Below are 25,316 nucleotides of genomic sequence, written 5' to 3' on the forward strand. Positions count from 1 at the left end.
TTGTTTGCAAAATAAGTGAAAAGCCAAAATGATAAACAACATGTGCCATGCGCAGTTAGGCCCTCGTTTATCCATAGGCCTTGCTCACATGTCACAGAAAAACATAAGTTAATTGCTTACTGGGTTGTGCCTTTCTGGTCTGTTTTGCTCCTCCCTGCAAGCATATGGAAGAAAAAAAATTCACAAGCCCTGGCTTAGCGTTATGTCTTAACCAGGGACTGCGTCTTGTTTCACTGCCAACAAACCACAACCTATCAACGAGATTTGCTCTTGGCATACTGACTGTGGTTCGTTGGAGCAAAACAGACGATTCCTGGTTCAGACAAAAGTGTCAGCAGGGAAAAGAGCCCTTTTAGGCCCCTTCATGACGTGTGAACTGGGCCGTAGACACAATTGTGCTTAATTAGACCGCACGGATGTGCTCTACTGCACACCCAATGAAAATGTAAAAGCACATGCCCTCCCATGTGCTCATGCCCTTTCGCTTGCCATGAGATGCATGGCCCCCCCACAGACACCTTTCTCCAACAGGTATCCAACCCCCCTCTCTGATGTTCACCTTCATGCATGTGAGCATGTGCAGAAATTCTCCCATGAACATACATTTTGGGCCTCCCATCCATGCACATTTTCACAGGCCCCTTTGCTTGTGTGGAATTTCCTCCTCTACCAGTTGCACTTGTGAAGAAGAGTCATGCTGGCAAGCCAGCACTTAACACCTGGAGATGCCCCTACCCTGCCCTTTCACAAACATTCTTGTCAACTCCCGTCCAATTTAATATTTATGGCTTCCCCACGCTGCTTCTTTCCACAGTGCATTTTCTAGGTTCAGGTTTCCCTTCCCCATGGAGGGGAAGTTTGTAGGCCTAAGGATCTCCCCCTGCCTGCCTGCCTGCCTCCCGCCTAACTGCCCCCCCCACCCCACAACTTTTAGTACATTCTGCAAAACACATCTTCAGCTCTCTGTGTCCAGACCTGCCGGTTGCTAAGAAACCACACTACGGCTGCTAAGCAACCCCCCTCCTCACTTGCTAGCTCTGTCAACACCTGCCAATCAACTGATGTCCCATATCATATCCTGCTTTTCCAACTATGCATCCCTTAACCCAGCTGAGAGGACCCAAAACATCCTCGATCCCACACCCAATTTGCCCTCTTAACTCATTAGCCACCACTCCTTTCCTGGAGAATTTTGGAAGTCTGGCTCCAGGCATGCTCCAGCATAGCCCTCTGAGTAACATTCCTGCCCCTTCCCACCCCAACCTTAGGTATTCTAGGCCTCAGCACCCACCACCCATATCTGTCAACCCTCCCTGCTGTTCCCCATTGCTAGATACACAGCTGTCAACTCTTCCTTGCTGTTTCCCAATGCTATAATAAGGGAATTTCCCGCAAAAAAGGGGAAAGGTTGACAGCTATGCGCACCACCTCCACTTCATGTTGTAATTCCCCTTATGTATGCTGGACATCACACACACACACACACACATACACACACACACACGGCAATGGTTCAGCTGGGAAATCTGTTGCCGTGGGAACCCAAGGCATTGACAAAAGTGAGTGAGCAAGAGATATGGATCAGGGATAGGGGTTGCCAACTGGCTAGGAAGTCATGGGCTTGGGCTGCCCTTGTGTATTTTACAGCGGCTCGATATGCAGGAAATAGCAGCAAAACAACAATGGCATCTTACAGATGAACAGGAAATAGCAGGCAAAGGTTTCATCGGCTGGACTGCACACGATCCGCTTCTGTTTGCTGTAGGTCAAACGTGGGCAACTGTATTGGGAGGGGGCGCTGAATGGATAAGTGAAAAGCAGGGCTAGGTTCTCTGGGAGAGGGCTGTATCCTAATTGTCTCGGAGGATGTCAGTGTGTGTGTGTGTGTGTGTGTGTGTGTGTGTGTGTGTGTATGCTTGCGCGCCTGAGCAAAAGTCTTCCCTGCCGCCTTCCTCTGACTCCGTCCGATCCCCCTCCCCCGCTGTGTGCGGGTACTTGTGGATTCGTCCCCCGCCTGTTGCCATGGAGACCCATCTTCCAAATCTCAGGCCTGAAGATGCTGAAGGCGTGGGGGGGGGGGGTGGACGGGAGGGGGGAGGAAAGGAGAGAAAAGTCACCCCCTCACCCTGCACCTGCATTTGCAGACTAATAAATATCCAGTCTCTCCTCCCCCCCCCCCCCAGAAAGCCCACTCACTCCTTACACTTTTGCAGCTTGGCTTTAATGGAAAAGCTCATGAGTACAAAGTCGAGATCAATTAACACATATTAATATTAGCTCATTTAGACAGCCTGGCATACTAACATAGAGGTGGTAAAAGGTTAGGGTCCGCCCTCCCTGCCTTCACCATTTCAATGAAAGCAGATAGGGGAAGAAAAGATTCTAATCTGCCATAGCGAGTGCCAGAAGCCAGTGAGGTGATAGTTTTCTCCACAGCATTAAACACAGAGTACTAAGTTACAGCGCCGGGACGAGATCCCATAGCTCAGTGGTGGGCCTCACGTTTTGCGAGCAAAAGGTATCGCGTTCAGTCCAGGTTTTGTTTTGTGTTCAATGATCAAGTAGCAGGGATAGGAAAGGGACTCTAGCCGCCAGAATAGATAACATGGGGGCTGTGTACACACCATTCACTTATAGAATCATAGAATCATAGAATCATAGAGTTGGAAGAGACCATCCAGTCCAACCCCCTGCCAAGCAGGAAACACCATCAAAGCATTCCTGACAGATGGCTGTCAAGCCTCCGCTTAAAGACCTCCAAAGAAGGAGACTCCACCACACTCCTTGGCAGCAAATTCCACTGTCGGACAGCTCTTACTGTCAGGAAGTTCTTCCTAATGTTTAGGTGGAATCTTCTTTCTTGTAGTTTGAATCCATTGCCCCGTGTCCGCTTCACTTAAAGCCCATGATTTCCCCAAAGAACCATGGGAATGGTAGCTTACCCATCACAATTCAAAAAGCAAAGCAAAACTACAACTCCTAGGATTCTTTGGGGGAGGGGAAGTCATGTGCTTTAATTGTGGTTTGTACACAACCTGGAATGAAGGACCAATGGTCTGCCTCAGCATACGGTAACTTCACATTGTCATGTTTTTGTGCTGCTAGACACCTGGGACACGTATGGTTTCGTGAAGCAGTTTACTCCAATAAAGAACAACAAACATTTATCCCCCCCCCCTTTCTGCCATGTTTGGTTTTCTACTCAGCACTTAACCCCCCCCCACGGCCCCACCCTTTCCACAGTAAACTTTTCTCTCTTTCTCCGTCCCCTTTCTTAGTGTGCAGCTTTGTCTTACACAAGAGATGTCATGAATTTGTCACTTTTGAGTGCCCAGGAGCTGGGAAAGGACCCCAGACAGATGTAAGTGAACCCTTTCATATTTTCAAGTTATAAGTGGCTACTTATATGGTAATTCTTTTCGCTGCTGCCTCCAAAATTGATGGGGATTTGTCGGGGGGGGGGAAATAAAAATTGGGTTGGTGGGGGCAGGAGAAATGGATAAGTTAACCACTTCTGTTTTCGTGACTTTGGTGGGCAGAGTACTGTGGGGAGGGCTTGGCAGCCAGGACTTCAGGCTTCACTCCTCCACTCCAGGTGAGCGTCCCGGTTTCCTTGCTATTTATATTGCAGAGAGGGGGAGTGGGGAGTGCATGTCTTCATGAGGCTGACACTGTCCCATTTCTGTTGTCCTTGGCCTGGAAATCCCAGGGAAGGAATAAGGAAGGATGGGAGGGCTTGCCTGACTCGGTCCTTCAATTGCAAACAAATTGCCTTGCAGAACTGCTTCACACAGAATTACCTGTCCCCTGAGTGCCTTCTCAGTTGCCTGCACTGAGGCAGGTGCCCTGCAACTTCACTTGCATCCAAGCTTGTAACATGCATGCCCATTTCACGCCCGGACCTGCATGTTCTTACGTGAGAAGAAGATGCATTGGTGGCACCCAGGCCCTAAAGGCAGAGTTGATAAGCACGCGTATTTAAAAATCTAGCATTTAGTACTATGTGGTTTTGTTTGAAATTACATGTTTCTGCCACCCCATTTGTGCTCTGAATATTGAGGATGTTTTTTGTGCTATCATGCACACCTATTTGTTTATTTCTTGCAACTATTTATATACTGCTTATTTACTGACATATATAAGCAGTGCTACATGCTTGTGGAATGTACTGTGTACGTATTCATAGAATAGTCATGGAAATCCACACCCATGGACCCCCAATTCATGTTCATAATCTATAATTGTGTGGTGGGAGGACACGTAGCATCTATATTTGAGGTCCCAGAATCAATCCCTAGCATTTATTTTTAAAGGCTCTTAGGGCCAAACTACACATGATGCTAAATGTATCACTGGAAGCAACATGCATTCCCAACATGTTCACCCCCCACCATTTAAATAGCAGCTGTTCATGAGGTTAACCTTTACCTTTTGTGATGTGGCCCCAATTAAAATCCTCCCAAGTTGCTATTAACATCTGGGAGGGGCGCTTCAATGTGAGCTTCCCTCCTGGGATGAATTGTACCTTTGTAGGGAGAGGAAAGATGAGGTTAAGCCCTCCACACTGTACACCGTGACTCTGATCTTGATTGCCCTTCCAACATGGCTAATAAAAATAACAATAATAATTTTGTTATTTATACTCTGTCCACTGGGCTGATATTGGAGTAAAAGAAAAATAATACTTGCAGCTTCTAGTGCTACCCTCGGTGTCACAATGTACATTGTGTACCCCCTTTTTCTCATGTACTTGTTTGCACTCCATGAGCACTCTCATAAAGCATCCTTTTCACTTGCACACAAACTGCACATTCACATTCCAAGCCATACCTTTTGCCTTCCACGTGCTTCTTAACAACTGTGCATTCTCATTTCCAACCTCTAAAAGGCAAAGGGGGGGGAGGGGGCTGAGTCTCCCCTAACAACCTGCATGCCAGAGGCTTTTACAGGTAGTTTTGGTAGGGATGGAACTAGGACAAAAGACGCAAGTGTTTTAGAGAACCGTGTAGGTTCCCTTCGTCATAGATGCTGTGCTTCTGTGCGTTTCCCCTTTGACAGGATCCTCGGAACAAGCACAAGTTCAAAATTCACAGCTACAGCAGCCCGACCTTCTGTGATCACTGCGGCTCGCTCCTCTATGGGCTGGTGCACCAGGGGATGAAATGCACCTGTGAGTAACCATTTGCCTTCTGCAAAAAAGAAATCAGTCAATCCTGTGGTGCTGTAAAGGCTAACTGTGTCATGGGATCTCCAGAGCAAAAGCCTCTTTGGCCAGAGGGCTGTTGTAGTGTGGGGGTTAAGAGTGTGTGCTATGAACAGGAAATCCTCAGTTCAGAACTGGCTCCATCATGAGTGCACTGGGTAGGTAAGGTGGTATTCTTCAACCTCCGCTCTACACCTGCAATGTGGAGGTAGTTGTCGTGGCACTACTATTAAGACTATGTTCCAGGGTTGCCTCAACAGTGGCTGAGGTTGCATATGTCCATCTTTTCAATGACTTAGGAGAAGTGGTCCATACATGCATGGGCGTAGGCAGGGTTTTTGTTGAGGGGGGCAGGCCTTTTGGTAGGGGTGGCAGAACCTCAGTTAGCTATGTATTTTTATTGATTGGGGGCAGTTGCCCCTCTCTGCCCCTCCTTGGCTACGCCCATGAATACATGCCAACTAGTCTTACAAAGTGGATCGATAAGGCAGAGGGTATATTATCCATGGCCTCAGTGTAGTGAAAATCAGCTGTGATTGAGGCTGGATCTACATATGCAGCAGGACAAGATGATGGTGGCCCGAGATGAAAGAAAATAGACTGCACCTCTAGACAGCAGGGGGGGGGGGAGAGATTTCCTCAAGTAAACACAGTCAGAAAACCTAGGAGAGATTCACCCGCCTGCAGTCTGCATTGGTATATAGGCTGTTATATCACATCATTCCCACCCAGTGTGGGCTGATCCCCATTGGGATTGGTAGGTTGGAAGGCAAAGAGACCACCAGCGGGTGGAGCTAGAGGCAGTGACAGGCAGTGTTGTTCTCCTCCTCTCTGCTCTACAAGGGCAGTACTGAAATCAGGAGGAGGAAGCTGGCAAGCAGTGCCACCTCTTAAACCAGTTGTAAGAAAGAAGGCAGGCAGGTGGAGGGAGGTGTCCCATTCGCCCATATTGACTAGCTTCCTCCTATCCCACCTTTGTCTTCTGCATGTGTAGGTCAAGCTTAACCACTAAATTAAGCTTCATGGATTTCAGTGGGAGCTAGTCATTATTAACAACAGCTGGATTGATACCCACATTTATATTTGGAGTAAGAGGAGTCTGATGCAGTTTTGCACACATCACTATCACAAGGTAGCACCTATAGATTGTCCTGAGCATACATGGACAGGCTCTTGTGAAGTTTGCAAATTCATGCATGTGAAACTGCCAAATGGATGAAATGTTCATCATCATCATCATCATCATCATCATCATCAATCTATCTATACATTGAAATTGCCAAGTTTTATGTAAGCCAAGTATATCGTGTATCCTATATGAAAACATTTCTTAAAAATCTGTTGGATTAATAGAACACAATTGTAGTGAATCGGAAGTCCTTGGTTTTTCTGGGTTGTTTTTTTTTTTAAATAAAAAACAACAACTAACCAATTAGTTGCCTGCACACTCCTATGTCTGCTCAGAAGTAAGTTCTATTGAATTAAATTGAGCTTACTCCCGGGTAAGCGGGAGTTAGGATGGCAGCCTAGATGCTGCAGAGTTATGTGGCCCTAGCTTAACTCGCCCACCTCTGTTGCCCCCTGCAGGCTGTGAGATGAATGTGCACAAGCGCTGCGTCCACTGTGTGCCCAGCTTGTGCGGTGTGGACCACACAGAACGCAGGGGGCGCCTGCAGCTCCACATTGAGACGTTTGGGAGTGACGAGATCCATGTGACTGGTAAGAAGAGAAGGGTGGTGACTGGGGCAAGTGGGGAAGAATAGGAATAGGTCGGCCTGCTCTCACCTGAAGCCGACTCTTTGTTAACATCTTCATTGGAGCTTAGGTGGGTGACAACAATACAGAATTACGCTTTCTCTGGCATGATGCTCCAGTTGTGGATTGCCTTCTCAAGAGGAAACCAATGTTTGGCTCCATCTCTCCTCTCTTCCCAATGGCAAACTGCAGTAGCTCTTTCCCCCCAGTCCTGTGATGAACTAGGATGAGAACCCTTCCTTTCCTCTTACGCTGCTCTCAGTTCTCTCAGTTGTCTCATATTTAAAGGGAGCAAACAAGATGTGATGGGGTAGCTAGATCAGAGGCTCTGCTCTTTGGCCAGGGAAAATCCTGCTCAGCCCTTCTTTAGCATTGTGCAAAGCTTATTGCTATAGCAGACGAGGACTAGAATTGTTGTTGTTATTAAATAAAATTAAAATAAAAGCTGAGATGTTCAGGGTGTTTGATTCTGCCTTTTAAGGGACCAACGACACATCGACACATGTAAGGCAGCCCCTTTGCCCGAGTGATTTTGAGAGGTTGGGGAGGAGGTACAACCGCATAACAACGTCATTTCTTCAGCTGGAAAAGTCTCCCACAGTGGCTGACGAATCCCACCCTTTACACTCGCATTCTAAGAGACGCAACACAAAAGGAAAAGGGAGTTGGGAGGGAGTAGGGGAAAAGCAAGCCCAGGCACTAATTCTTAGTTACGGGGATCTTGTAGTGAACAGCAGGAATGGAAAAATTTGGGTGGGAGCCAAAAGTTCCTGGTCTTTCAGCAGAGCTTGATGGAGAGGCAAGGCAGCCTCATCTCTCTGCATCTCTTGCAGAGGGTTGCAGTTTGGGCCACCAGTACTACTTGTTTTTTGGCGGGTACCAGCCACCAGGGGTATCTTTTAACTGGAAATCTTCATATTCTGACAGCGAGCCCACACTTTTTAAATGGAAACTGTCATGCCACAAATTTAAAAGCTTCTTTATTTTTTTTATTTTTTTAAGTCTTGGCTGATGCAGACGCAAACCCCAGGCATGCTGCTCTGCATACATCTGAAATGGTGTCAGGTGAATCGAGAATGATAGACAGGAAAGTGGGCCGTCGTAGACTTCCAGGGGTCTGGAGCCATGATTCAGAGCTCCGTGTAGCCTTTTCTGGCTCCCCGTCACAGGCAGGGATGGAATAAATTATGCAAATGCATGCACGGTTGCTCAATTTGCATAATTCATGCAACATTTGCTTGATTCATACAGATCACAGGATTCAGCTTAGTTTGCTTCTTGGACTGAAAACTGCCTTGGTGCCAAATCTTTGAATGTGCGTTCTTGAGCACAGGGAAGGGTGGTAGCTCAGTGGTAAAGCACCTGCTCTGCCTGGAGAAGTTATCAGGATCAGTCCCCTGGCACAGCCAGTTAGGGTTGGGGGAAAACACCCTCTGTCCCCTGGGGAGCTGCTGCCAGTCAGTGTAGGAAATACTGAGCCACATGGACCAATGGTCTGACTCAGTCAGAGGCAGCTCCCCGTGACCCTCAGTATGCACAGCCCAACACGGGTATGTAACTCTTTATTTATTTATTTCTCTTCCTTTCTTTATATCTACCTCAAAATAACAAGACTGTAATGGCTATTATTATAATACAATATATTGATCGATCGGTTGCATCTATATCCCATGTAGCCTCCAAGGAGCTCAAGGCGGTGCACATAGTCCTCCTCTTCTTTATTGTATTCACACAACAACCCCGTGAGGTAGGTTAGGCTGAGAGATGGTGACTGGCTCAAGGTCACCCAGAGAGGTTCGCGACGGTGGATTCGAAGCCCAGTCTCCCAGGTCCTAGTTCAACACTTTTACCTGCTACAGCACACTGGCTCTCTGGTAATAGTGACAATAAGGGACGGCATTGCTGTGAAGAACAGCCAGGCCAGATAATGGGGCTGCTGGAACATCAAGAAGATGCCCTGGGCCCTTCAGCAGGGAAGAAAACCTTTTGGGGTTGAGGCGGGTGGCGAACAGCATGGGAGCAGGAGGCCTGGCTGTGGCTGCGAGTGGGATTGATTGAGCTCGTGGAGGCTGAGAGCCAGGACGCCTGGGTTCTATTCCTAGCTGCAGAACTTGACATCCCCCGCCTCTGCTTTTCACACCTTCTTTTTCTCTGCACACTTTCTTCCCTGCCTGCTCTTGTTTCCCTCCTCCCCCCCCCCCTTGCTGGAACCCTGCATGTAGGTGGTGAGAAGAAAGCCATCGCTGCAGTTTTCTTGACAGAAAGGGATTTCCTCACCCACCCCTCTACTATCTCCATCACGTTCTCCACCCCCCAACGCACACACAAGCCACATATGAGGGTGGTAGCAATTGCTGCCACAGCAACTTCCTTGGCCCGCAGCAGGTGGCCTGGGATGGGAGCCAGTGGATCCTCCTCCCTCCACCCACTAGGGAACGCAGGAGGTCTGTCTTCCCGCCCACTCGCCTTCTCCTCCAGTACTTACTCTGCTGGAAGCTAATCCTCTGTTGGAAGCTAATATGGGTGTCTCCCCTTCCCCCCTCCCTCCCTCCCTCCCTCCTTTTCTTTGTTAGTTGGTGAAGCTCTTAACCTGATCCCGATGGATCCCAATGGCCTCTCGGACCCCTATGTGAAACTCAAGCTGATCCCTGACCCTAAGAACCTAACAAAGCAAAAGACTCGGACCGTTAGATCCACCCTCAACCCAGTGTGGAATGAAACCTTCACTTTGTAAGTCCTGCGGACGTGATGGAGGACCTAGAGGCCAGAGCCCTGGTTGGGTTGTGTGTGTGTGTGTGTGTGTGTGTGTGTGGGAGAGAGAGAGACTCTGACCTTCTTTATACCTCCCCAGCACCCTGCAGCCGGGGGACATGGAGCGGCGCCTCTCCATCGAGGTGTGGGACTGGGACCGGACAACCCGCAATGATTTCATGGGAGCCATGTCCTTTGGAGTGTCTGAGCTTTTCAAGGGTCCTTTGGAAGGCTGGTAAGGGGAAATCTGTGGGGGAGCAGGGTGGGGGGGTGGGGGTGGAGAGAAGCAAAGATGGAAGAGAATGATGGGGCAACTCGGGGGACCACCACTGGCTCATTTTCTTTCTCTTTCCCCGTCCGTCTTGGCGTCTCTTTGGGTTTTTATCTGTTTGCCTGGATGGCTCCATTATCTAATCCAATCTGTCTGTCTATCTATCTATCTACCTTATCTATTTTATCTACCTTAACTACGTCTCTATCTTATCTAATTCATCAAATACCCCTCATTTCTCCTCCCACCCCTCACCCCACTCTTCTGTTTCCATTTCCTTCTGCATTCCTCCCCATCCACCTCTCTCCCTAATTACTCCCTCCTCTTGTTCATCCTCCTCCTCCTCCTCCTCCCTGCCTGGTGTCCCTGTCTGCGTTGCTGTCCCAGGTACAAATTGCTCAATCAGGAGGAGGGCGAATATTATAGTGTCCCTGTGGCCGATGCAGAAAACTGTGGGCTGCTGCAGAAATTTGAGGTAACCTTGTGGCTCTCCGGCCCCGCTTGGATTGGCACTCCCCTGGTCTGCCCCCGCCAACTATGTGCCATATCCAGCCCAAACACAAACCACACCCCTAGCTGGGGGTGGTGTGGTAGGGCCACTGCTGTGATGAAAGGAGCCAGGTTGGAGGGAATACCTCTGAATCACTTCTTCTCTTAGGACTCCAAGGGAGGGAGAGAGGGTGGTCGGACTGGATAACTGGCAATTGACCTGAAATGGTATTCCTAGCCAGGAGATAGGAATAGGGCAGAGGTTACTTGTGCATCTGTCTTAAACCCTGATTTATTTTTATTTTTGGTCTTCCAGGCTTGCAACTTCCCATTGGAGCTCTATGAGGTACCTGCAACTCCCTTAGTTTCTTCTGCCTTTTTCCCTGGTGCAATGAGATGGGGAGGGGGTGAAGTTGGTTTCCCATTTGCTGCCCGTAAGGACACCAGTCAGTCTTGGAGCTGATTTCAAGGGCTTTATAGAGTGGGAAGGAAGCAACGTAAGAGGAACAGCTACGCTTGGACGGGGGGGGGGGGAGTCCATCAAGACTAGCAGTGCCCAGCGGCAGCCGTTCCTGGGCACCTCCAAGCAGTGACACAGATTTGGATCTCAGGGTACTGATGTTGAGGGCAGCAGCAAACAGACCCTGCATCTGCACTTGGGACGGCATGGGCATCCTTTCCTTTTATTACTATTATTATTATTATTATTTTTAAAAAACCTAATAGCACTCTATATAGGGGGCAGCTGGCTATAAATGCATATGGTTGCAGACATCAATCAATCAATCAGTCAGTCAATCAGTCAGTCAATCAATTAGCGTTTTCTGCAACAAAGTGGTGCTTATTCCCAAGTCAATGTATTTAGTGTCAGGGCAGCAGATGCAAATTCTGTTTTATTTCTGTGTGTCCCCCACCCTTTTTTTTTTTTTTTTGCTCTAACGTAGCAGAAATGTTAAAGCAGTTGAGCCACAGAAGCAGGTGCCTAGTGGAGAAAGCCACCCCCTTATTGTTTTTCCCAGTGTGTGTGTGTGTGTGTGTGTGTGTGAATAATACCTCTGAACACGGACATTGCATTCTGTATGCATCATGGCTCATAGCCACAAGATGTCGATACAAACCCTCTATTATGAGTGGCCACCCTGAGCTGCTGTCCAGAACCTCCTAAAGGAGGTGAGCAGAAGGTAGAAAGTACTTGTGGGGCAAATGGATTAAAGAAAGAAAGGCAGAAGGCTCTGAGACAGGACTGGCTATTCCTGGGCCTCCTGTATAGGATAAGCCCTTGAACATTGCATGCTGCCTCACGCTGCGCCAGGCCATTGGTCCAGTGAGGTCATTCTAGCTGGCAGTGGCTCTCCAAGGTTTCTCCTGAGATCCTGTTAGCTGGAGATGCTTGGGGTTGAACCTGAGACCTTCTGCATGCAAAGCACAGAGCCATTGCACCTCCCCTCTTCGCTGCATGCATCTGCCGCTCCACAAACTGCACACAACCCCTGCTTTATAAATGTTTATAAGGAACTACACAACCAAGCTACTTTACAGCTTTTGCACAAGTTTCACAAACTCTTCCTAACACACGGAGCATGTAATAAGGTAATAAGTGGGTAAACATGGGGCAGGGGGCATATTGACTAAAATAAGCCAGTGTGCATACATACTGCAGTATTTGTATCATCGGCTCTCCTGCCCCTTGCTCTGAGCTTAAGGAGGAGGTGGTACTCATGCATATCCATGTCTGTGCTTTCCTTTCCTCCCCGCCTCGAACCACGGCACGCCCTGCAGAAGGTTCGCCATGGCCCCATCCCATCGCCATCCCCCAGCCCCACTGACCCCAAGCGTGGCGGGTTCTTTGGCATCAACCGCTTCCACATCTCCGACTTCAACTTCCTGATGGTGCTGGGCAAGGGCAGTTTCGGCAAGGTAGGCCTGCTTTTTTTTTTTAAAGCAGCCGGGTAGGGATGTGCACAGAGGAGCAGGGAATGTATTGCAACTGCAGGCACAACAACGCATTGAACACGTTCCCGTTTGAGGATGTGTGATGGTGAGAAAAGGATGTACCTGTGCAAAATATTTCACCTCCAAGAAAGTATGTAAAGCCACCTGCTTCCCCTGCAGAACTGTTGCGGGATTTGGAGAACCTTTCTTAGTTTTCTTTTTGCCTCCTGCTCTTCTGGTTCTTTGGAGGTTGAGCACACCCTTCTGCAGTGCTGGAACTCTCATCCACCCAGAGGATTATCTATCTATCTATCTATCTATCTATCTATCTATCTATCTATCTATCTCTACCTACCTATCACCTTCCTTCCTTCCTTCCTTCCTTCCTTCCTTCCTTCCTTCCTTCCTTCCTTCCATAGCTGTCAAGTCTCCCTTTTTTGCGGGAAACTCCCTTATTCCAAGCCTTTTCCCGCAGCTATCCCTTATTGTTGATATCCCTTAAATTTCCCTTATTTCCGGGAAGGAGAGTTGGAGTCCGGGGACTCCTTGGGTCCCTGCATTACTCAGCTCTGCCTGCCTGCCTGCCTGCCTGGCTACCTCACAGGACTGTTGTGGGGATTAAATGAGGACTAGGACCAGGGAGCTCCTTGGAGAAAAAGGTGGAATATAAATACCTAATAACAAACAGACAGACAGATACCTATATAAAGAAGAAGATAAAATAGACGAATGTTTCTTGGCAACAGGTGCTCAGATTAAGCATTGCTGCCCCTAAATGGAGGCAGAGCAGAGCCAACCTGGCCAGAAGCCATCAGTGGTCCTCTCCTCCTGCATGAATTTGCCTAATCCTTTTCTAAAGCCATCCAAGTTGGTGGCCATCGCTGCTCCCTGTGGCAGGGAGTTCCAGAGGTTAACTGTGTGCTGTGTGAATAAGTGCTTTCTTTTCTCTGCCCTGATTTCTCTTTCCTGGTGTAAATTAATTTGTAGCCTGGGGGGGATTACCGTGGCGTGGACTGTCCCTGAGAACTGTAGACTGTCCCCAGGACAGGTGAGGGTGCTGATCCCTTATTTTCAAATCCGAAACTTGACAGCGATGCTTCCTTCCTTCCTTCCTATTCATATTGAAGCTTGTGCTACTTTGAAGCTTCTAAGAGAAACCACTTGTATAATGATCAGGAGGAAGGCTCAACAAACAGGATGTATGGAACTGCTCTGTGTCCCAGCATCAGACGTGCAATTGATTGGGGAGCATGAGCATGGGAGGGCTTCCTTTGTGGCCACACCTACGTTGTAAAACTCACAGCCTAGGGAAGCATATCTCTCTCTCTCTCTCTCTCTCTCTCTCTCTCTCTCTCTCTCTCTCTCTCTCTCTGTGATGGTCTTTCGCCACCTCAGGAAAACTGCTTCATATTGGCAGGCTTTGGGCCTGTTGTCAAGCTGATGTTGCTTTTGCTCCCAGGAATTTTTTCTGTGAAATTTTTATCTTCCATCTTTTCTCTGCCTTTAAACTGTTTAGTTTTTAAATTGTGCCATGTGCCAGTTGTCTGTTGTATTGTGACAGTTGGTTGGTTGTTGTTTTTTGAAAAGTGGAAAGGCAAAATGCAATGTATTTCAGGAAAAGAACAAATAAGTAAATGGAAGCTTCCAGGTGCAAAAGAGCACTTTGGAAAAATGTTAAAAGAAGTTTAAGGGGGGTGGGGAGGGAATAGCTAAACTGCATCCCACTGCCCATGGAAACGTCCCTTCCATGAATCATTTGACAATTTTCGCCCTATGAAACATCCTAGACTGTTCCCTACAAAAATTTAGCACCTGCCAATGGGGCTTTCAATTTGTGTTAGGGGTGTTTGTGTGCTGTTTTCATTTAGCACCACTTACTGTCTCTGTTCATAGGAAAACAATGTTTCTATCATACCTGTACCACCTTGAATTCAGTAAAAAACAACAACAACAACTACTGCCCCTACCTGGGAAGTAAGTTCTGTGTCAGAGTTGGGGTGTGTGTGTTCCCTGAAGGGTTAGAGGAGCCCAGGTTGTCATGAGTTTCCTTTGGGTAGGTGTGGGCAAGACCCAAAGCTTTTGGGGTTCTCTCGCCACAGGTGATGCTGGCGGAGCGGCGTGGAACGGACGAGCTGTTTGCCATCAAGATCCTCAAGAAAGACGTGATCATCCAAGATGACGACGTTGAATGTACTATGGTGGAAAAGAGAGTTTTGGCCATGGGGGAGCGTCCACATTTCCTAACCCAACTGCACTCTACCTTCCAAACCGCAGTAATTGCGTGTGGTTATTTACTTGATTAAAGAAACCGTAGCTATTTAACTATATGCTAGTTTGTTGATCAAGTAATTCATTGCATCCACTTAAATTTGCGTGCAAGAGAAAACCTTTGCTTCTTAATGGATGAATGCATATGACACAGCATCATCTCGGAAGAGGCATTTCCCATCATCTCTCTTGCGCAGGGGGGAAATGTCTTCTTCGAAGATGGCAAAAAAACAGAAAGACAATCACGGGATGTAATAACCAAGGGAAAAAGTATAAAATACTCAGCCGTAATCCCTAAAACGAGGTAAAGGTATAATAAAGATATAACCCCCTACTGCTCTTTATTCTTTTGGTTTGATCTTAGTAACTTTCTGAGTTCCTATTATTAATTTCCCTCTGAGGAAACTGACTTCTTATCCAGTGAAATGAGGAAGAGCCGGCATCTCGTTAGGGTTTCAGTTATGAGGGTTTTCATTTGAGTAGTATATATATATATTTGTCTAATTCCACTTAGTTGTTTAGGGGCCCTCACCCCATTTTTTGGAGTTGTGTTCAGTCAAGTTTGGGTTATATCTTTATTATACCTTTACCTCGTTTTAAGGATTAGTCACGGCTAAGTATTTTATACTTTTTTCTTATAAGATGGCAGCTATATCTTTTTAGAACCAATAGTTAAAATAAGTTTCAAAAGTTTGCTGTCCAATTAATTGAGTCACATTCAATCAAAATGTATCTTAATTTAGGGGTTCCCAAATGGGTCACTGTGCTCCATTCAGGCAATCTGCGGCATGTCCGTGAGGAACACACACAATATGAATTCTGTGGAGTTCCCAAACTGTAATACAATAAAAGGGGGGGGGAGAAGCAATAAAAATACAATTTAGAATTATATAGCATCTGGCACAGTGCATTACAATTGCTACTAGAGGCAAGAAAAATAATTAAGAGGTGCATCAAGACCCTTAGCAATTTTCAAGTGGCCCATGAGGAAAAAAATGTTTGGGAATCCCTGTCTTAATTGATTTAACTGACTAAGCATTGCAAAGAGGGAAGGGGGCATCCTGTGGTATCTGGATCTTTCACTTTAGCTGCCTGTGGCAATAACGGACACACATCCTGGGTTTTTTTTCTTCAAGGACCGGCTCTATTTTGTCATGGAGTATGTCAATGGAGGAGACCTGATGTATCATATCCAGCAGGTTGGGAAATTCAAGGAACCCCATGCTATGTACGTGAGTCTCTTGAGAAACTCGATTGGGAATGGCTCTCTCTCTCTCTCTCTCTCTCTCTCTCTCTCTCTCTCTCTCTCTCTCTCTCTCTCTCTCTTCCTCTCCCTTTCTCTCTCTCTGTTCTCACACTGGAACAGCTCTGCTTTTTTCTCTCAGTTCTTACAGGGCATTTGTACACTATCATTAACTAAACAACCCCCTCTCATGTTTCCCCACATTTTTCCTCCTGGGGCTCATAAAACCCAACCTTTTTTGTAGAAAACTCAGTGTGAACAATCCCCCCCCCACACTGTAGACAGCCTATGTGCTGCTATTCCATCCTGCTAGATTGCTCTAGCTGTTTCCTGGGGTGTCCTCCAGCCATTTCCTTCTCAATCATTTCTCTTCCCTCTCTAAGAATCAGCTCTGCCACTTCATTCCTTGCATTTCCAAATAGCTTTGGCCTTCTGTACCTTATTTTCTCCTCCCTAAATTGCAGAGGGGTATGTGCGTGTGGGCACTACCATTACTGGGAGGGGAGTGGTGGAGAAAGAGTCTTTAACCTTTTCTTCCCACATAATGATCCCAATGAAAATGGCCTTCCAACATTTGGAACAGGCGAAAGAGGGACTGCCCAGTTGGCTACAAAATGCCAGAGGTCTGTAAGTAGAGCTGCTATTCCACTTCCGGCTTAAAGCAGGACAGCGATGGGTGGGTGCTGCTAAATTGTCCTTGTCCAGAAGTACCTTCTGGCTGCCTGTCTTTACTTGCGTAGTCACTCCAGTCCAAAACATGATGACACATGAGAATGGCTTTTCTTACATATCTTAAGACCAGGGTTGGTTTCAAAGGGTGGTCAGGTTGGGCATTTGCAAAGGCCTCGCATTTGGCCAATGGGCCCACAGCCCCAAATGCCACTGCGCACCCAACTTCTTTCAGTTCAAGGGGACCCACTGAAGATGCTTCATTTAGGGATTCCCCAAATGCTGGAACCTGCACTCCCACTCCCCCCCCCAATTTTTTTTATTGATTTTGCAGTAGTATACATTAAATGAACACAATGACTTTCATACAAAGAAAAATCATGTCATTGTCCCCGCTTCTCCTCCTGTTGCCAGAAGCCTAGTAAGTATTCTTATGAATATTCCATTGTACGCCCTTCACCCATGTTTACTACCTACTTTTGGCATTCTCTCAACAGGGACATTATATGTCATATCATCAAAATCTCTTGAACATAGTTTTAACGCTGTTTAAGAGACAAATTACATATGACCGGTGTCTAAATCCTTTGCATAACTAAAGGCTGTTATGGGGTGCTAGCTGGATCAGGGAAATATCTTGGGGATGTAGATGTTTAATGCTTACACCTCCTGTGCTGTTTTCCTTATCTAAGTCCTCGCTCGCCCAAACACATGCACACTTGCTGTTTGCTCTGTGGCTGAAAACATTCCAGCATGGTGCATGCAGCCCCCCTGTAAATGCACTTAGTAAGAGCATGAAATAAAATGTCTGGAGTTCAATGGAGGATTCGTGATGAAATGTGTATTTTGGCCCTAAGAGCCATGTGTTTGAAGATCCACCTCCGTGTCAGGTGGAGTGCTCCACATACACAGCAGAATGAAGTGGGAGTGAAGTAATTAATAGAGTTCTGAGGTTGTAGAGTGGTCTGTACCACTTCAGACTGCAGGTGAAACCTCACATTTAAATACCTTTCTATGTAAGGAAAGCAAGGAGCACTCACTTCCTGCACTTGCAAACGAGCATGGCAGGGAGTTAGCTGGGCAAGAATTTTTCTCCCTGACGTACTAGATTTCTCCTTGTGGAGAGTTTTTACCTGGGTGAGTGTTCAAAAATGTGACACACACACACACCACCCTCTCACAGCAGTCTGAAGTGGTACAGTCTGCTCTACGGCCTCGGGATTCTACCGCTTCGTTCTGCATGCTTACGTATGCCAGAGCTCAGTTTCATGGGAAATTATTACACTCCAGTGAAGTTGTGTAATTGAGTGACCTGAATGTGAAATCAACAAGCGTCCACTTGTTCTAAAAAGAAACATAATTGACAAGGAGTTTAAAACACCCATATTTCTTTGTTTCCCCCCCTTCTTCTTTTGTAAATCAAAACTATTCAGTAAAAATCAAAATCAAAAAAGACAAGGAGTTTAAAACACCCACTCACCCCCCCTCTGTCCAAGCCACTGAGAAGAGCCATGGGAAGTAAGCTTAGGCTACCAATTCTTGCAAGAGCCCCCCCCCCCCGTCTTAAAATTACCTGTACATGCAGATGGAATGTGAGAATGACAAGGCAGATAGCTATGTTGGAGATATGATCCCTTTTGTCTGAAAAGCCAGAGTCTTAGGCTGCTTGCACACCATTCATTTAAAGCACGTAGTTTACCACCTTAGACAGTTACAATTGGCAGCACCCTTAACAAACGCTAGTTCCCATGATCCTTTGAGGGATGTCACGTGTTTTAGATGTATGATGTGTGTAGCAGCCCTGCTGTTCCTGGCGCGCCATGTTGGGGTGTGGAGTGGCCCTTCTCCTGTATGCATTTCTGGGACCACTTCATACCTCTAAGCTTATCTTAGCTCTGCCTTGCATGCAGAAGGTCCTATGTTAAAGGCCTCCTGCCTTAAACGATGGAGAGCCACTGCTAGGTGGACAACACTGAGCTAGGCAGACCATTGGTTCGAGTTGATAGAAGGCAGTTTACTGTGTTCCTATCTCCTTCTAAAACGAAGCCAACATAGGTGTAGGGCTGGTGCGTGCAGCTGGAAAAATGGCCTCTCTGGCAAAATTAGGATCACTGCTGGACCTAATTAGGCTTGTGGGCTGGAGGTTCCTCATATTTGCTTCAACCATCACACTCTGCACTGTCTCCCCACATACATACATACATACATACATACATACATACATACATTGTTCTTCCTATTTATACTTGCCTGCATTGCCCCTCTATTGCATCCACTGGGTCTGATTTCAGATTGTAAGTTCCTCGGCATGGGGACCTGCCTTCTTACTGCTCTGTACAGCGCCGTGCATGTTGCTGGTGCCATATAGATAACGGAAAACCTTTAAATTCACAAGAATGAATACTAACCTGTGTGCCTGCCAACCCACGTCGCTGGTAACATGTAAAGGTTGGTACCTGTACGTGGAATATGCTTTAATCTTAACTTAACGCAGCAGGAAGCAGGCCTACACACAGTAACTTCCAGCCACTTGTACGTAGAATAAAAAGCGCTCTCGTGATCATGCACAAATCAACATAATACCTTTCTGATAGGAGGATTATTCCAAAGGTGGAGAGTGGGGGAGGTGGTAAGTACTGTGGTGGAGGAGCTGCATGGTACTGGAATGGCATGGCTAGTAAGTGTGCCTGCTTGTATTTTTCAAACACCATGTGAAAAGTGGCCGTCAGAGCTACCATGATGACTTATCTCTCTCCCTTCCTTCCTCTCCCCCCCAACCCTCCTCACCCTTTTCTTCTTCTCTGTTACAGGTTTTATGCTGCAGAAATTGCAATAGGCCTGTTCTTTTTGCATAACAAAGGAATTATTTACAGGTGAGTCTATTCTCTATATAGGTCCCAGACTTGACTGCAAAACCCCACTCCCCCCCCCCCCGAGAATCTAGGGCTTCTGGCTCCATCTCTTCTGCCCCCCTGCCCCCTCTCCAAATCTCTACAGGACTCCTTCCTTCCTTCCTTCCTTCCTTCCTTCCTTCCTTCCTTCCCTCCCTCCCTCCTCCCTCCTTCCCTCCCTTCCACTGTCAAGATTGTAATAGGCAAAAAATGCTGGCAATATTACAATAAATTCAACGGAGTAAATAAGTTTTGATGGATGTAACAGTGGAAAACCAATTTGAATAGTTATTGTAAAAAAATGCAGGGATGTAAGATATGCAAAATGAACCATGGAAAGAGAAGAAGGGAAGTCATTGGATATTCTAAAGTATGTAAAATGTTTATTTGAAATCGTAAAACTGAAGCATTTTTTTTAAAAAAAGAGATATTCTAATAGGCAAATCATCTTTCATTCTGGATTGTCCTCTTGGAACTAGGAATGGGGGAGGAATTCAGTTTGCATTTAAAGGTGAACTTGCCTTATTTGCACTTTCCATAACACTGCACGGACTAAAACATAGCCAGTGGTTGAAATGCAGGCTTCTCCTAATGTTCTCCAGCCAAGTAATGTGCACAAAGATGCACATCCTAAGATAAAGTATGCACAAAGATGCAGATATACACATGAAAATAACTTACAAAAATGCATTATATTAGGGGGAATTGCTTTGCAGGAATGTGCACATCAAGAAAAAAAGTCATACTAGACTGCTGGTGAATTTTCACAAGACAAAAAAAAATCACAAATTGATGTGGAAGACTGAATTTCAAACTGGAAAAATGAGAAACTGGGAGAAGTTGAAATTGATGAATCTGCTCATCCCTTCCTTACTTGAAGGACGTAATTCCCAGCTGTAATTTGGCGCCCTCTGCTGGGAGGACAGCACTCCTATTGCTTGCTTTGTCTTTCCTGCCCAGGGATCTGAAACTGGACAATGTAATGTTGGATGCTGATGGTCACATTAAGATTACTGATTTTGGGATGTGTAAAGAAAACATTTTTCCTGGCATCACCACAAGAACCTTTTGTGGAACACCGGACTACATCGCTCCAGAGGTACAGAATGCTCCTAAGTCTCCCATCTCCAATCACACAACTCACCACCCTTCCAAAGAAACATCAGGTTCCTTCTGCTCTAATCTAAACTCTCCCCAGGAATTTAACCTTTTAAACTCCAGAGTCCTGGTTTCAAATTCCTAACTCTTATGCTCGGATCCAAAACAACTGTATGTGAGAGGCACACCCATTATTGTATATTCCTGTGTCTGGGGTCTAATTTTACAGTTAAATGTGTGGGGTTGTGAGTGGAATAGTTGACCTCCTCCCCTGCCTTAATTCACTGTGTCCCTTTCATATCCCTCTTGACCCTCAGAGCATTCGGGACGATGCAGGTTGTTGAATGAATGAATGAATGAATGAATGTTGTTTAGTCGTTTAGTCGTGTCCGATTCTTCGTGACCCCATGGACCAGAGCACGCCAGGCACTCCTGTCTTCCACTGCCTCCCACAGTTTGAATGAATGAATATGCTATCCCAATTCACCCCATTGCCAGGAATCTTTGATCTTAGCTCTCCAATGCATGCCTTGGTGACTTATAGACGAGGTTACTCCCCAGAGAGGCTCGCTTTGCTACTTCTCTACTAGTTTTTCAGACATTGGGCAATTTTCAGATATTTGGGACCAATTGAATCATGTTTGTTGCTTCTCTTGGAACTTCTTGGTTTATATGGTTTGGATTTCTGTTATTGGTTGTTATTTACTATGTTGCTTCTGGTTTCAGAGTTTATTTCTTTAAGCTGCTTTGTTGGACATGTTTGGGTGAAAAAAATGGAATAAAAAGGGTCTGTAGATTTAAAGGACCTAACCTCCCATTTCTACCCATCTTAGATTATTGCCTATCAGCCATATGGGAAGTCAGTGGACTGGTGGTCATTTGGTGTCCTTCTGTATGAAATGTTAGCTGGGCAGGTAAGTATGTTGAGGTGGGTTTTTTTCATGATCCAGTCCAGTTCAAGGGATACATTTGTGGTATCAGGGGATGGTTTGTGGCTGTTGCCAAGAGACCTCAAGGCATTAATTGCTTAGTCTAAATATTACACCTACCATAGTTCTTACACTAGTGCTCCTGGTCCACAGCCACCATTTGATGGAGAGGACGAGGATGAACTCTTTCAGTCGATCATGGAGCACACGGTGTCCTATCCCAAATCTCTTTCGCGTGAGGCTGTCTCCATCTGCAAAGGGGTGAGTCCTGGCACATCAAAGAGGGGATAGGCTTCGTGCCACATTTCCTTTTTGCTTCCCTGAAGGTTGAAACCAGGTGGTTGTGAGTGAAACAACAATGGGTGACTCTCATTGGGAATAGAGGGACTTTCAGGGAAGAATTGGCCGAAGGTTGGGGGGTGCTTAACTCTGAATTCACAAGCTGATTGTTCTGCCCCTGGACATTTTTAATGGACAGCAATAATGGGGGAGCAGGGATCAGCAGGGATGAATCGGCAGGGTTGCAAAGGGTTAAACGCTTCTCCCTCTCACCCAGAGCTGGATTTAGGGTTGATGAGGCCTTAAGCTACTGAAGGTAATGGGGCCCTTTATATGTCCAGCTGTCCTTTGTCAACAACAAATTGTCGCTGTGTTGAATATATGCTATATGGTAATTTATGGACCTAATAGGTATGTAAAGCCATTTGCACATAACAAAATATGTATTTTATCAAAGTAATTGTTGAACTTATATTATATTTTGGAAATGTACATCCAGCTTTTTTTCTTTAATTTTTTTGGGGCCCCCCAAGAGAGTGGGGCCCTAAGCTATAGCTTGTTTAGCTTATACAGTTGTACCTCCGCTTACGTATCCGCCTGGATATGTAAACTTCGGGATGCGAACGTGGCAAACCTGGAAGTATTTTTCTGGGTTTCACCGTTTGCACGTGTGCAGAAGCGCTAATCCGCTTGCGAATTCCTCGGGATCCAGCCGGACCTCCGGAATGGATCCCGTTCGCAACCAGAGGTACCACTACGTAAATCTGGCACTGCTCTCACCTCTTCTCCCTGTCTTGGTACATGCAGATTGGGAGACATGCATTTCTTGAGACAATGTCCAATTTTCATCCTCTAATAGGCAATCTCGGATTGTGGTCCGCACCCCTTAGAAGAGGAGGGTGTTCCTAGCAAATCTCTTTCTCTTTCCCCAGTTCTTGACCAAGCATCCACTGAAGCGCCTGGGCTCAGGACCAGAAGGGGAACGGGATATCCGGGAGCACGGCTTTTTCCGCTGGATGGACTGGGAGAGGCTGGAGCAGCTGGAAATCCCCCCGCCGTTCATCCCCCGCCCAGTGAGTAGCTTTGGGTCCCCAAATGAGCTCGGCCACATTCAGCTGTGCAGGCTCCTGCCACCAGGTGTGAATAGGCACCTGTATTTGTGCATGTGGATGGGCACACTCATGTTATCCTACAGACCTGTGGGCTCAAGCACAGTGTCACATACCTCCATTAAGAATACATGCATTGCTGTATATTACTCAGGCAGAACTTTGCACATCTACAAATCTGAACCTCTTCACACATTCATTGCCACGTGCATAGATCAGTTTATTAGTATATTTACTTTCTGTATGCCTTCCTCCAAGGAGTCAAGGCAGTGTACATTGTGCCCCGTCCCATTTTATCATCACAGCAACCCTGCGAGGCAGGTCAGCCTGAGAGTGTGTGACTGGCCGAGGTCACCTTCATGGCAAAATGAGGATTCAAACCTGAGTTTTCCCAGACTTATTCCAACACTCTTAAACTACTACACAATACTGCGTTTCATATCTATTAATATCTGTAAACACCCACAGACACCAGCTCTAGATATATGAGCTGCAGCATGCAGAGATCTTCACACAACACAATATAATGACATGCACCAGGAAGATATAAAAAGGTGATCAAGATTCAGGGCTGTATCCAATGCTAGTCATACCTGTAGATCCATTTCAAACTCCTTTCCATTCCCCTGTCTCCATGAGATGGAAAGAAATGTCAAACAAAACTCAAAAGGCTGACAGAGCGGTGGGTTTTTTTTAAGGTTAAACATTCAGATGTTGTGTTTGGTTTTTAATTCTGGAAACTTTATGAAGGAAAGCCTTTGAAGACGTAGCAAGTTCAAGAAAGATTTAAAAATGGAGAGGGAGGGGTTGTGTAAAAAAGAAACCAACAGAGATAATTCTTATTCCCTTTCTCTTTCCATTTTCCTTGTTCACCTCATCCCTCCTGTTCTCCTTCTCTTTCTCTCTGCCCCCGTCCCCCCATCCAGTGCGGCCGAAGCGGCGAAAACTTTGACAAGTTTTTCACACGGGCACCTCCAGCGCTGACACCCCCAGACCAGCTGGTCCTTGCAAGCATTGATCAGAGCGAGTTCCAGGGGTTCACCTACATCAACCCTGAGTTTGTGCACCCGTCCATGTTGCGGCAGGGGAGCCTCTCCCCAACAGCCCTGCCCCTCTCCCCAACAGCCCTGCCCCTCTCTCCAACAGCCCTGCCCCTCTCTCCAACCAGCATGCCCCTCTCTCCGACCAGCATGCCCCTCTCTCCGACCGGGATGATCCCTCCCCCAACCTCCCTGGTGTGAGAGCATCTCCCGGATGACCCTTGACCCTAAGAACCCCAATTCAAACCTCGCCCTTAGAATTCTGCTCCTGGGAGCATGACTCCTGCTCAGAGCTCAGCCCTATAAACCCTACGCTTGACCTTATGATCCCTGCCTCCCCTAGAAAACACTTTTTTGTTGTTAATTGTCTCTATTGAGTTGCTTCCCTCCTTCCTTACCTCCACTAGGTGAAACCAAGATCAGTGAGGTTAAGAAAGCACACATATAGAGGGATTTTTAAACTCCACCGCCCCAATAAAATAGGAATATCCCCTAGGTCAAGGCTAATCTTTTTTGAGCATCCCCCAATTAAACGGAGTTTGCATTGGCACAAAGAGAGAAAACTGTGCCAGGCGTTTCTGTAAAAAAATGGCCCATTCAGTACTGTGTTTACAAGGTTTCCCCCCTATAATCAGAGCAGTGGATAGCTTTCACGCCATCAGAAATTCCTCTAAATTGGCCGAAACATGGGATGGCCTAAGCAGGCGAGGGGGCAATTGACAGGACTGCACACACTTTGTGACAAAACGAAGGAAATTGTGGCTGAAATCTGCCCAGAAGACATGCCCCCTTCCCTAAATCCAGGTTGGCCACATGACTGCCAAGTTCTGGCAAATGGGTTGAGTAGGCAGTGAAATGAAGTTGTGTTGCAAAAATAGAGACCCAAACAGGAAGCAGTTGTGGAACTCCTTAGCTCAACGTGTACTTTTTCATCCCTTACAAAAGGCCATGCGATTATTTATTTATTTATTTATTTATTCATTTGGCCCTTGCAAATTTTTCTTTGATGAGTTTGGTTTCTCTAATGGATAAGGGGAATGCAGTGGGCATAATTATACTCTGGAATCGAAGAAGCAACCATAAGGTGAGCATGTGATCACTGACCAAAATAGCAGTCTGTGAATTATTATTCCATGTGTTGCTCTGCACTAAAGTGGGGGGGGGGAGGGGTAGGGGAGGAGAGCCCACCCTTTCACTGCTGTCTGCCCTGATCATGCATTCTAAAGGATGTGCTTTCCTTCACAGGGCCATGGCTGAGTGGTAGAGCAAAGGCCGTGGGTTCAATTTCTAGCTTCTCTAGGGCTGGGAAATGTTCCCAGTCTGAAACCCCTAAGGAGAGCCACTGCCAGTCAGTGCAGACAGGACAAAGCTAGATTGGCCCAGTGGTCT

The 25,316-nt window shown here is 46.6% G+C and overlaps 1 protein-coding gene across 2 annotated transcripts in view; it reads left to right on the forward strand.

Moving 5' to 3' along the window:
• Positions 1 to 24,368, forward strand: part of PRKCG (protein kinase C gamma) — a 50,589-nt gene extending 26,221 nt beyond the window's left edge. The window contains exons 3-19 of one of the 2 annotated variants that reach the window (XM_033168906.1): positions 3,279 to 3,361; positions 5,059 to 5,170; positions 6,791 to 6,922; positions 9,532 to 9,688; positions 9,810 to 9,944; positions 10,368 to 10,455; positions 10,786 to 10,815; positions 12,249 to 12,386; positions 14,501 to 14,674; positions 15,806 to 15,897; positions 19,392 to 19,454; positions 20,433 to 20,571; positions 21,404 to 21,484; positions 21,653 to 21,760; positions 22,711 to 22,851; positions 23,814 to 23,984; positions 24,027 to 24,368. In XM_033168906.1, coding sequence (XP_033024797.1) covers positions 3,279 to 3,361; positions 5,059 to 5,170; positions 6,791 to 6,922; positions 9,532 to 9,688; positions 9,810 to 9,944; positions 10,368 to 10,455; positions 10,786 to 10,815; positions 12,249 to 12,386; positions 14,501 to 14,674; positions 15,806 to 15,897; positions 19,392 to 19,454; positions 20,433 to 20,571; positions 21,404 to 21,484; positions 21,653 to 21,760; positions 22,711 to 22,851; positions 23,814 to 23,984; positions 24,027 to 24,128 — 1,946 coding nt within the window. In that variant the 3' untranslated portion in view covers positions 24,129 to 24,368. Of the gene's footprint in view, positions 1 to 3,278; positions 3,362 to 5,058; positions 5,171 to 6,790; positions 6,923 to 9,531; positions 9,689 to 9,809; positions 9,945 to 10,367; positions 10,456 to 10,785; positions 10,816 to 12,248; positions 12,387 to 14,500; positions 14,675 to 15,805; positions 15,898 to 19,391; positions 19,455 to 20,432; positions 20,572 to 21,403; positions 21,485 to 21,652; positions 21,761 to 22,710; positions 22,852 to 23,813 lie in introns of both variants that reach the window. The other variant, XM_033168905.1, reaches the window with a different exon arrangement.
• Positions 24,369 to 25,316: the final 948 nt, after the last annotated feature.

The sequence above is a fragment of the Lacerta agilis genome, chromosome 14 (assembly GCF_009819535.1).
Source record: "Lacerta agilis isolate rLacAgi1 chromosome 14, rLacAgi1.pri, whole genome shotgun sequence".
Taxonomy (NCBI): Eukaryota; Metazoa; Chordata; class Lepidosauria; order Squamata; family Lacertidae; genus Lacerta; species Lacerta agilis.